General features: G+C 44.0%; 1 protein-coding gene across 1 annotated transcript in view; it reads right to left on the bottom strand.

Moving 5' to 3' along the window:
- Nucleotides 1-701: 701 nt before the first annotated feature.
- LOC149290406 (uncharacterized) overlaps nucleotides 702-13,540 on the bottom strand; it is a 53,078-nt gene continuing 40,239 nt past the window's right edge. Inside the window, exon 4 of the mRNA XM_089489201.1 lies at nucleotides 702-1,849. Within this exon, the coding sequence (XP_089345327.1) occupies nucleotides 961-1,849 (889 nt within the window). The 3' untranslated portion in view covers nucleotides 702-960. The remainder of the gene's footprint in view (nucleotides 1,850-13,540) is intronic.

Here is a 13,540-nt window from a genome sequence, read left to right as displayed (position 1 = left end):
TCCTGTGAAAGCAGCAATGGCTTCAGGGCCTGAGACTGAGCATGTGCACATGCTCCAAAGGCCCCTCCTCAACATGCGCAGGGATCACCAGGGCCTTGCTGCTGCTGAGGTTTATTCCATTGGCAGCTTTTGCGGAAAGAGAAGGAGTGCATCCTTCATTCCTTCCTTCCTCTCTTTTTTCCTTCCTTCCTTTGAGGAGACTTGGAGGATGCCAGAATGGAGCCCAAGGAGGAGCTGGACTCAGGAGGGAAAGGGAAAGAAGGAAGGCTCTGCTTTGTACATATAGCTCTATCTGTCTGTTTGGTATGTTTTTGTGTTTGCCTCTGTTCTTCTTCTGGCTGGGAATGAAGCTGAGGACTGATGAGAGAATGAAATGTATTTTGTGCAAATTCAGAACTTCTGTGCATCAAAGAGTCCAACACATTGAAACAACAAATAACTTTATTGAGAACACATAATCAGAAATTCAGTGTTTAAACCAGAACTGTCCTCCCCAAGACAAAGAATACATTGAAACCCCAACACCTAAACCTCCACCTTCTACCAATCCTAGCCCCCACATCCACAGTTGCACAGTCTATGTCCCAAAGAGAACAAGGCCAATTTTGCCATTCCCAGAAACTAGCCCCTTTCTGTTAATACCTGCCCCCACCTTTCTTCAGACAACATCCCACACTTTCCCAAATCTATCATTCCCATAACTATTCTAGCCAGTTGTAAAAAAATCCCAGCACCCCCATCTAGCTGACCTATACCATGACCCATAATCCCCAGCCAAAATTATAACCTGAAGCAATTATCTATACTAATAGCAATTAAACTTAACAAACTATAACTTTAAAACATAAACAGAGATATAGACAGACAAACATAACACACAAAATCACAAGGGCCTTTTCTTTGCACCATTGGATTGAAAATATACTTTTTGTATTCCTTATTGACAAAAACAATGTTAGTTTACTGCTGAGATTTGAGTGGCTTCTCTCCTGTGTGGACTCTCTGATGTCTCACTAAGATTGCCTTCAAAGAAAAACATTTCTCACAATGTTGGCATTTGTATGGCTTGTCTCTTGTGTGGACTCTCTGGTGTGTCACTATGTATGAATTCAAAGAAAAACATTTCCCACAATGCTGGCATTTGTATGGCTTCTCTCCAGTGTGGCCTCTCTGATGTCTCACTAGGTTTGGCCTCTGAGAAAAACATTTCCCACAATGTTGGCATTTGTATGGCTTCTCTCCGGTGTGGCCTCTCTGATGTGTTATTAGGTATGACTTCGTAGGAAAACATTTTCCACAATGCTGGCATTTGTATGGCTTCTCTCCGGTGTGGATTCTCCGATGTTTCACTAGGTGTGACTTCCGAGAAAAACATTTCCCACAACGCTGGCATTTGTATGGCTTTGCTCCTGTGTGGACTCTCTGATGTCTCACTAGGTTTGACTTCTGAGAAAAACATTTCCCACAATGCTGGCATTTGTATGGCTTCTCTCCGGTGTGGCCTCTCTGATGTGTTATTAGGTATGACTTCGTAGAAAAACATTTCCCACAATGCTGGCATTTGTATGGCTTCTCTCCGGTGTGGATTCTCCAATGTTTCACTAGGTGTGACTTCCGAGAAAAACATTTCCCACAATGCTGGCATTTGTATGACTTCTCTCTGGTGTGGACTCTTTGATGTCTCACTAGGTCTGACTTCATAGGAAAACATTTCCCACAATGCTGGCATTTGTATGGCTTCTCTCCGGTGTGGACTCTCTGATGTCTCACTAGGTGTGACTTCTGAGAAAAACATTTCTCACAATGCTGGCATTTGTGTGGCTTTTCTCCAGTGTGGACTCTCTCGTGACTCAAATGTTCTTCTGGAAAGAAGGACAATGACAGTCAAGACTGAATATCAGAGTTAAGAGTGGAGAGTGTTACCCCAAGATCCAGCCCCCTTTAAACCTTCCCAAATTGAGATTAAATTAATAAAGTTGGTGTGAGTGACCTGAGCATGATCCTGTTGCAGATACCCTTAATTCACGGAACAATTGTATCCTTACTCATAGGAGCTGGCAAAGAAGAGATTGGAGGGGGACTGCCTTAAAGGAATCACTGGAAGCAAATAGTCAGACAAAGGATTGTTGAAAAAATATTCTATTAAACATGTGAAGAAATATTTTGATTGACAGGTGGCATCATATCCTGTGAGACTGCCATAGAGTCCTGAGTCAGAGCCCAAGGCATGTTGGAAGCTAACTGCAGAGGATGCTTCATGCTGTGTGGCACCAGGAGATGACTCACAACCAATACAGTATACAGCTCACATGCGGATTGGTGTGGATTGGAGTTTTGTGTACAAGGGATGGTGAAACTGATGGAAGTCGGAGAGGAGAGCTTGCAAACAATTGTATTATTAGGAGCAGGTGACTTTTAAAATTGCCAGATATTGTGCAGCTGTGATTATTTGTTGCAGAATTTTTTTGAAACAGATGCAAAAACACCCATGAAATATCTTGAAATAATTATGACACAGAGTCAGGCTATTACATTTTTATACGCTTCCTTTTTGAAATTAATATGATTGTATATGGTGTTTACTGCACTATATTCGGTTGACTGTTATGTTTTATATGAATCATTTTAGAAGTTTGAAGTTAATGAGTGGGTTGCCACTATAAACACAACAAACAAATGATGTGTAGCTTGTATTCTGCTCGAAATGTTATATAACTCAGCTTAGGAGATACTCAATTAGGATACAAGTTTCTAAGCCATCGTGCCAAAGCTACTATTTTAAATCTATATTTCTCAAAGTTATTTGGGACAATTTTTCCTGCCAGGTTTAGGATTTCATTTTATGAACTGATGTTTACCCTTATTGCTAGAATACAATTTATTATTGTGATTCTTTGTAATATTTGTATTTATTTTGTTTGTTTGTTTTAATCTGGCCATGAGCCGTAATAAATTATTCATTCATTTATTTGTATTATTTTGCAACTCAAGATAAAGAACCAAATGAAATCTACTGTGTCCATGACTTATTTTTAAGTGTGGAAACTGGTCAGTGTATTGCCAAAACCTATCTCTGGATATTTGCTTCTGTACTCTGCTATGATATTTGAGCTGCATCTGGGACCCTCAGATTCTAGTGTACATTGTCTGTGAACACGATCAAAATTCAGAGCCAACAAGGATCTGAGAGGTGACCTTTTGTCTGAAGTATTTGCATCAAACACCCACTGCATTCAATTTGGTTTCATGCCATTCTTTCCCCTCACAGGAAATATTCTAAAGTGATATAAACCTTTCTGAACCTTCAGTTTCTGCCCCCAAGCACCAATTTCCATATAAATATCAGCCCCGACTTGTTGTTCTTTGGTGTCAGTCCAGTTACAGACAGACATTCTTTTCATGGCTAAGCACCTCAATGCGCTCACCAACCTCAGTTTTCACGGGAACTACTGACCTCTTCCCATTCCAAATCCTCAGCAATTGGAATAAAGATCTGGATAGGTAGCCTATTACCATTATCAAAGCCTTACATCTATTCACCACTCCCACCTTTGTTACCTAGTTCTTGCGTGTGTGCATGAACACTTATATGTATGTGTCTGTGTGTTTTGCGTTCCCCTTAAATAAAACACTAAAACCTGTTTCAAATGCCTCTGAAGATCTGTTTGATTCAGGACCTGTTATAACTTGGCTGAGTCCAGAGGTCTCTATTGTCCCAGTAAACCTATTTTGTTCTATTGAGCTAAGTACCAAATTCCCCTAAAAGCATAGTACTTGTGAATGTCCTCCCCAGACTCCAGCATATTGGATAACAAAGGATCTCTTGAATCAACCATGGAGCTAAGCAAGCTCAGGTAAGAAAAGAAACATTAGACAAAAGCAGATTTTGTGTCCCTTTCTTCCCTTCATAGTAATTACTCATAATTGCTAAATGGAACCCCTAAATATGTCTGAAAACAAGGATTTGAGCTGGTTCTGAGAAGTTCACTCAAACCAGTTCTTAAAATCTGTGAGGTTGGCGGCTGCCTCCCAATTCCCAAGGCCTCTCTCCTGGCCCTTCCCAGAGGTCCCTTCCTCTCCGCACAGAGCTAGGCGATCCTGGCTTTGCTCCTGCCTTCCCCTCCTGGCTCCCAGAGGCTTGATCCCCTTCCCTTTCTCCCTCCGCTCTCCAAACTTCCCTCTTGCTCATCTGCACTGCTTTACCATTTCACCTTCAGCATCTCTTTCCCGCCTTTCTGTTTTTCACATTACCTCCATCTCTCTATCACCAACAGAAACACACCCACAGAGTGTGATGCATAAAAGGGACATTTTGAGGCTCATTTCTTGAGAAAGGAAAGGCAATGAATATACAAATAATGCATTAGGAAAGGCAGAACAAGGGGTCTGGGACCTGGTTTCTGATATTAGTGAGGGTCAAGTGCCAGGGATGAGCATTAAAACAGACTCTCCAGAGCCAAAAAAGGCTGGAAGAGGGGCTACAAAAGCCAGGATACCTGCTCAGGAATAGGCTGAGGACCATTTAGGGCAAAAAGCATTAATCTCCATGGCTCCTTCCCACAGAATTCCAAAATTGGCAGTTTCGGATTGGATATTTAGAAACCTTACAAAGTGGAGAGCAATAGTGCTTCACTAAAACTAGAAATTCCAAGATTCCACAGGAAGTTGTTATGACAATTAAATTACATGTAAAAGGGAACTAGGAATGGTAGTAGAGCACAAGTTGAACATGTGTCAACATTGTGATGCAGCAGCTAAAAAGGCCAATGTGATCCTAGGCTGTATCAATAGGAGTATAGTGTCAAGATCAAGGGAAGTAATAGTGCCACTCTGTTCTGTTTTGGTCAGGGCTCACTTGCAATAATCCTGTGTCCAGTTCTGGGACCACAATTCAAACAGATGTTGAGAAGCTGGAGCATGTCCGGAGGAGGGAAACCAAAATGGTGAATGGTCTGGAAACCATCCTCTCTCAGGAATTACTTAAGGAGCTTGTTATGTTTAGCTTGGAGAAGAGAAGGTTAAGAGTGGATGTGACAGCCCTGTTCAAATATTTGAAGAGATGTCATATTCAGGATGGAGCAGGCTTGCTTTCTGCTACTCCAGAGAAAAGGACATGGAACAATGGATGCAAGCCACAGGGACAAGAGATTTCACTTAAACTTTAGGAGGAACTTCCTGAGAGTAAGAGCTCTTCAACAGTGGAATATACTCCCTCAGAGTTTGGTGGAGTCTCTTCCTTTGAAGGTCTTTAAACAGAGGCTGGATAGCCATCTCTTGGGGATGCTTTGAATGTCTATTCCTGCATGGCAGAAGATTGAACCGGATGGTCCTTGTGGTCTATTTGAACTCTTTGATTCTATAATTCTAAAGTGGAATCATAGCGCTCTGACAGTGAATTATGAAAGGGCCCTCAGTCTTAACAGGAAGGGCAATGGATTCAGGTTCCTTACCCACAGAGGCCACATTGTCATAATTCTCCATTATCACAGAACTGTACATCAGTCTCTGCTTCTTCGTCAACATTTTCCATTCCTCCTCAGTGAAATATACAGCCACATCCGCAAAGGTCACCTGCAATAGAAAATAGCCCTCATCCAGAGAGTGACTAAGCAAAAGGGGAGGAAAGCACATGGTGCATTGCAAATATTATTTCAACACTTTAAAATTCAGTCCGGGAAATAAACTTTAAATTCTGCAAGCAAGCAAAAAGCTACTGCCTTTGAGATCCAGTTTGTCTCGAATTCTTTCAATATAATATACAATATAATGAAGAATACAATTTAGGCCATTTCTGGGATATTACTGATTGATTGAGATACTGACTATCACAACATTGTATAGTACATTTAGTCACCAATGAATTATAGTGCACTTAGCCATGTCTCACCTAATTTCAGAGGCAAACTTCATTTTTAAAAACAGTTCTGGGGAGTCCTCTGGGCTTGAGGGCCACTGGGCCCACCCTCAATTTAAGTCCAGAGATATTCTTCCGTATCACCCAGCATTTCACAGATTGGGAAAGGAAGACACATGTGGACAAGCAACCCCAGAAGGGGATCAAGATGGCCAAAGCTCTTAATGATACAGATCACATAAGCGAGGAAGGTGTGTGTCCAGCAGTTTGCTTTTGGCTCTGACCCCTGGCAAGGGCAAGACCCTGCTCCCTTCTCTCCTCCCCTCTCCCCTCTTTTGCGTTGATGGAGTGCACACATCTTTTGAACTTGACCTGAGGACAAGGGTGAAAGTGGGAGGAGGAGAGAGAAATAGGACATTTTCAAAGCCCCTGAAAAAATAAGGTGACAGAGGATTGACCAGGACTCTCTCTGCTAAACTGGGACAGTATGTTCTCCACTTGCTTTCATGAGCCAGCCCAGCAGTGACATAGATGAAACGAATAGTCAGGATGGCAACTTACCAAAGAGCTGTTGTATCTCAGGAGCGTCTTTCTGTTAGAGCCCAACTCCCTCCGCTTGGCCTCTGTGTCAGCCATCAGGTGGGCAGGGGGTCCTGGTGGCCCTGCACTTGGTCACTTCCAGCAAGAAAGGCCTCAAAGCCGTGTACAAGGAAGCCGAGATGATGTTCCTGAGAAAAGAGACCAGGGTTAGGATTGGCTTGGCAAGAAACCCTGCAGCATTCAAAGACACACAGAACAGCATCCTGCTGGTGACATACGCAGGTGACATATGCCTCCTTTGGGCCAATTCAGAGGAGGGCATCCCCTCCTTCCCTCTGCACCAAACAAAGCCCCTGGACCTAGCATAGATTCACTACAGCTCCCCTACACAACAGATACTCCATGCCTTCTTAGAGTGGTGGGGGATTAGAGAATGGGGAATTGGAGAGGGCCCTGGTTATGTCTCTGTAGATAGATGTGAAATGAGTGCCCCATAAATACATAAATAAATAAATAATGTGCTGAAACCTCCAGAGTTCCCCAGTGCTTTCCCCCATCATCAGCCCCTTTCCCAAGAAGGCTGCATCCACACTATAGAAATAAAGTACTTTGACACCGCTTAAACATTTCAGTGCTATGGAATCCTGGGACTTTACCTTTGGGACACTTAGCTTTCTGTGACAGATAGCTGATGCCACAATGAACTACAAATCCCAGTATTCCATAGGCTGGAGCTAGGAGAGTTAATGCGGTTTCAAACTGGATTATTTCTGAAGTGCGGATACAGCATGAGTCGGTTTTAAAAGGATAGAAGCACTCAATTCATCTTTTTACCCTCCTAATAATAGTTTTCCTTTAAAAAAAATAAGTAGTTTGTCTTAGTGTCTAATCCTTATTTTTGTTGTTCTTGTTTGTTTCTATGTTTGTTTGTTTCATTCTTAGTAATATGAGTTATTCTGGTCTCTCTCCTTCCTTCTTGCCTGAAAATCTTTTAATAAGGAAACTGGGGAGACTTTTAAAAACTCCTAAAGGAGCCACTTTTGGCCTTTTTGGGGGGAGTAGCCTCCTCTTAGAAGACAAAGCCCAATGTTTGTGAAGAAGAAGAATAAGGCTTGTATTAAAACTATCCTCCCATTTCTGATTCCTTTTAAAACCCATGTTCCCCAGAAAGAGCAGAGCTTTGTAATAAGAAAACCCTCTCAGAAAAGAGACACACTTCCTCCCTTTTGGCCCAAGGAGCCTGGCCTCCTTCTGACTCTGGAGCCTCAGGAGAGAAAGAGGGGCCTCTGTTCAACTGAGGCCTCAGAGAAGGTTCCAGAACATTCTTCCCCACAGTCACAAGCAGCACAAAATGGCCGCTGGAACACAAAATGGTTGCCAGAACACAAGATGGCCGCCTCTGTCTCAGCGCTTGGCAGTTGGCAGTTTGAGGCCTTCAGGGAACCCAAAATGGAGGATGAAAGGTCCCCAAAGTTGGAAACAGGATTTCCAAACCTTAACAACAACTAAAATGCCAAACCAAAAGTACATTCCCAGAGTTCCATAGCACTGAGCCATGGCCATTACAGTGGTGCAGAACAAGAAGGCCCAGCGATGGTGGCATTAATGAGGATTAAGGTCAGGCGGCAGCTCTTTCCTCCCCCACCCCAGGCCTGATGATGATGATGATGATGATGATGATGATGATATCATCATCATCATCATCATCATCTTTCCTACAGCGTGAGCGCCACCATTAAAAGCATTGAAATGCCCTTTGGGGAGTCCCACTCTCCCTCCTTCAGAGAGAGTGGGCCATGCCTAGAAGGACTGCTGGGCCTCCTTCCTCCCCTCCTTAATGGCAGAGGCCAAAGGAAAGCAGCAGCAGCAGCAGTAGGCCCAAGCCAGGCCCAGCCAGACCTCAGGGCAGCAGTGAAGCCTAGTGGTTCCAGGCCTTGTCTCTCTGCTGTCACTCTGCTTCTTTCTGTCTTTCTCCCTGTGACACTCTGCTCCTCACAAAGAACTAAATAGAGAAACTGAAACTCCTCCTCTTCTTGAAAGTGGCCAATGGGGGGCAGTAAAGGGAGGTTTATGCAAATGCAGAATGACATCACTGCTATGGAAGGCTCTCTTGACCAATCAGAGAGCAAGATGAAGGTTCTTCTGGAAGCTTCCATGAGAAGGAGATATAAGGCCTGAGAGACCAAGAGACAGTTGGGGGAATTGTGTCGGTTGGAGATCAAGAGAGAGAGTTAAAGAGCGGATCTTGGAAGTTAGTCTCAGAATTGGACACTTAGGTTTATTTCTTTCTTTAATAGCTAGTATGAATTGAACATTATTTACTTACAAATATTGTACCTGAAAGATTCTTAATATCTTGTATGACTTATATTTCAGGTATATTTTGTTATCTATAATAGATATCTCCTTGGAGTATCTACTACTCAGGCAGACCCAGCCATTTTGTGAGGAGGAGGAACGATTAGAGGAAGGGCCTGAGGACGAGGAGGGGGAGGAAAGTTTAGAGGAACGGCCGGAGGAGGGCATTTATAGGAAGGACCTGAGGAGGAGGAAGAGCAGGAGGGCTTAGAGGAGGAGCGTAAGGAAGAGGAAGGCTTAGAGGAAAGGGTGGAGGAGGAAGAGAAGGCTAAGACGGAGGGGCTGAGGAGGAGGAAGGATTAGAGGAAGAGGAGGAGGAGGAGGAGGAAGGCTTAGAGGAAGAGTCTGAGGAGGCAGGCTTAAAGGAAGGGACGGAGGAGGAGGAGAAGGCTAAGAGGGAGGGCCTGAAGAAGAGGAGGAGGAAGAGGAGGGAGGCTTAGAGGAAAGGCCTGAGGAAGAGGAGGAGGAAGGCTTAGGAGAGGCCTCTGGAGGATTCTTCAGAGGAAGAAGGAGAAGAAGAAGAAGGGGCTCCTGGGCATGCGCAGAGGCCTCAGAGGGAAAAGCCACAGGGAGAAATAGCTCTTGGTTAATGTTCCTTATTATTATTATTATTCCTAAACTTTATTTATTTATAAAGAGTTACTTGTATAGACTGCCTCAGGGAGTCTCTAAATTATAGCATCAGGAAAATATTTAGGTGTTGTTAAGGTTTGGAAATCCTCTTTGAGGTCCCTTCCGACTTTGAGGCCCCTTCAGCCTCCATTTTGGGTTCCCTGAAGGTCTCAAACTGCCAAGTGCTGAGGCAGAGGCGGCCATTTTGTGTTCCGGAGGCCATTTTCAGCTGCTTGTGACAGTGGGGAATATTGTTCCGGAACCTTCTCTGAGGCCTCAGTTGAACAGAGGCTTCTCTTTCTCTCCCTGAGGCTCCAGAGTCAGAAGGAGGACAGGCTCCTTGGGCCAAAAGGAAGGCAGTGTGTCCCTTTCTGCCTCTGGCCCTCCATTTTGGGGGGAAGGAAGGAAGGAAGGAAGGGGTCTGTGGGGGTCTGAGGAAGGGGAGGCAGGGACCCAGGGCCAATGGGAGGCTGGGCTTTGGGGGCTGTGAGAGAGACGTGGGGAAAGAGACCCTCCCTTTGGGTCCTAGCTGGGGAGGGTCCACCGGTCCTTGCCTCCCCCTTTGGGAAAGGAGAACCCCTCAGCCCCCTGGACTCACTCCTGACACTCATTCCTAGGGCTGGGACTCAGGGGAGTTTCCTAGGCATTGTCACCTTCTGCCCTCCATGGCCATTGGCACTGACCTTTTCCCATTGCCTTCCCTCCCTCAGCCCTTGGACCTCCTCCTCCTTCGCACTCAGAGCAACCCTTCTCTACGGCTGAGGAGACGGCCTCTGACCCAGGGAAGCTCTGGCCATAAAGGACTGCAGAAGAGGCCTTTCTGGGGCTGCAGGAATCGGGGTCTTTGTATTGAAGGTAGGTCTTTATTCCTGGAGCTGAAAGAGGACCTTTGTTTAAATGTTTCAGTCCCGGATTGTGTGGAAGGGCTGCAGCTGAGAGCGTGAGCCCATACTTTGCAGGCATAAAGCCCCAAATTCAGACTGTGTCAGCATTGTCTTCCCAGAAGGTGGAAGTGAGATTCCAGACCCCAGACACACAGTGCACCAGTGAGTCCCTTTTATGAGGACTATGTGTATGTGTTGTTTACTACAGCTTTGTGACATATTTTTTTCACTGGGTTTATAAAATGAATTTACATAGGTCTTCACTTCCCAAAAATGAGCATAATCCAGGATGCAATCTTCACTCATAAACCTATACATTTATAGATTTTTGTTGTATAAATGCAACATATTCAGCAGTGTGCTTCTTTTTAAAAAATATACAAGGAAAAGTGAAGAAATTGTGATTTTGACAATAGATCCATTCAGAAACAATGCAAAGAAATGTCAGGGATGATGGGAGTTGTAGCTCTTCACCTCTGGCTCGAACTCACCACCTTGTTACGCACCAGCGCTGACCAGTTTTGGCCAGTGGTTAAAGCTTTGCTTCAAAAAGCAGCAGAGTTACAGAGAATAGGCTGAAGACCCTGACAAACTCTCCAAGCCTTCTCACTCTTGCTTCCACAGAAGTCTTCCCACTTCTTCAGGATCCAGCTGGCTCTTGTATCTTCACTCAAGACACCAGACAACTCAGTAGTCTTATATAAAAGATCTACTTTATTCTACTATATACAGCTCCACAACTATCCAAGACAACTCCAATACAACTCCTCACTACTATCCACTACTACCCAACTACTACCCACAAAATACATTAGAAATCATAGCCATTATTATAGTCCTTGGATCATACCACCCACTCTTGTCTGTTTCCACCCAGTGGGCGTGTACAACCACTCTCATTGGTTCTCTTGTTTCTATCCAGAATTAATGATTTCATCATCTCAGCCTTGACCACTTAACAATTCTCAGGTGTGTTCAATTATCCACTTTACATTTCTGTCCTTGGCATTCAGGACTTGTTAATTGCTTTACCTTATACACCTGTGTGGCTCTTAATTGCTTCTGCTGAGTCACCCTGACTCTCACATACAAGTTTTATTTCAATCACTGTATATCCCATGTTGCTTTTTCCTTAACAAGAAATGTACATGCCTCAATTTCTGTGTGGCTTTAGCAAGCAAAGGAAGGAGGTACATACCTCATGCTCCTGCTATGACTGACACACACTAACACACACATTTTGTAATTGTACATTTGTAAACTGCTTTCATCTTTTTGAAAAGGTGGTATATAAATAAATGTATTATTAATATATTATAAACACAGCAGTTAAGCTCAGAGATATTTCTCATTTGGAAAAATGAAATGATTATTTTCACCAGTGTCTAAATGGGGAAGGGGGCCTGATGAGGGGAGGCCATTGGTCAGATCATTGAAGAAATACAGGTCTTATCCAGCCCAGGGGCCAGAGTTTCTCCACCTGGAATATAAATAATAGAATCAAAGAATCATAGAGTTGGGAGAGACATCAAGGGCCATCCAGACCAACCCCATTCTGCCATGCAGGAACTCTAAATCAAAGCATCCCTGACAGATGGCCACCCAGCCTCTGCTTAAAGACCTCAAAGAAAGGAGACTCCACTGTGCTTCAAGGAAGGAATGTGTTCCACTGTCGAACAGATCTTACTGTCAGGAAGTTCCTCCTAATGTTGAGGTGGAATTTCTTTCCTGTAGCTTGCATCCATTGTTCTGGGTCCTGTTCTCTGGAGCAGTAGAAAACAAGCTTGCTCCCTCCTCAATATGACATCCCTTCAAAAATTTAAACAGAGCTATCATATCACCTCTTAACTTTCTCTTCTCCAGGCTAAACATCCCCAGCTCCCTAAGTCATTCCTCATAGGGCATGGTTTCCAAATCCTGCACCACTTTAGTTGCCCTCCTTTGGACACACTCCAGTTTCTAAACATCCTTTTTGAATTGTGGTGCCCAGAACCGGACAAAATGTTCCAGGTGGGACCTGATCAGAGCAGAATAGAGTGGCACTATTACTTCCCTTGATCTAGACATTATACTTCTATTGATGCAGCCCAAAATCGCTTCTTTGCAAGAATGACATGGGGAACCTTACATAAATCAAGATACAGTGGTACCCCGGGATACGAACGCACCGCGTTACGAAATTTCCGGGGTACGAAAATCTTAGATTTAAAAAAACTGTTCCGGGTTGCGAAGATTTTTTCGGCTTACGAACATTTTTTCGGCGCGTTTCGGCGCGAAATTCAAAAGCCGCCGCTAGCCGCTAGCGGCTTTCCAGCGGCTTTTCGGGGCTTTTCGGGTTGCGAAATGTATCGGGTTACGAACGGCGCCGCGGAACGAATTAAATTCGTAACCCGAGGGAGCACTGTATACTATATCCATAGCATTCCCTTCATCTACCAGGATCATCTACCGAGATTAGATTTTTCAGGCATGACTTGTTTCTCTGTAACTAATATTGACTTTTTGTGATTATGGCATTGCTTTCTAGATGTTCACAGACTCTCTGTTTAATGATCTGCTCTTTAATCTATCAATAAAGAAGGTGGTCCTCCTCCTCTTCCTCTGCATGAAAGAGAAATCAAATTTTCATCAGTGATGATGACGCAGCATGGAAAAATTAACATTCCTGTCTTTAAAGCCTTTTTTAAAAATAATTTTTATTGAAACTAAAGTACATACATTGAATTTTATACAATGCATAATTATGTATATATATATATATTCTACATTCTATTGCAACTTATCAGAATTTAAAGTCTGAGGAGGCTTGAATCCTGTTGGTTAACCCTAGAATAGACCTACTAAACCCATAATTGACTGGTGAGTCAATCTATAGGTAAATCCAAGAGACTGAGTGATTCTACTCTGATCGGGACTAAGTATAGGATAGGATACAGGCTAAGATTTACTCCTACTTGTGGCTAGAACAGGACATTCCCAAGGCAAGATGGCCAGGCAACAGTGTGGAAAATAGGCACTCTCCACATGGGCAGGGACACTTTGAGAATTGTGACTTCTCTGCATGCAGAAGGCTGCCATGGGAATTGGTTGTTCCCATCACCCCCCCCCCGCCCCCGATCCTGGGAGGAGGGCTGGATCCCATGGAAGGAGGGCAACCAGAGAAGAGAGAGCTCCTTTCCTGCCCTGCTTGACCGGGTAACTTCCTGGGGGATGGAGGGCAACTGCTTTGGCCAATGGGAGAATGGGAGGCCACTAGGCCAGAAAGCCTGACCCAGCAGAACCCTCTATGCTC

The sequence above is a fragment of the Sceloporus occidentalis genome, unplaced genomic scaffold, assembly GCF_023333645.1.
Source record: "Sceloporus occidentalis isolate IW3139 unplaced genomic scaffold, rSceOcc1.0.p SCAF_39, whole genome shotgun sequence".
Taxonomy (NCBI): Eukaryota; Metazoa; Chordata; class Lepidosauria; order Squamata; family Phrynosomatidae; genus Sceloporus; species Sceloporus occidentalis.
This window is presented reverse-complemented; position numbering and strand designations above follow the sequence as displayed.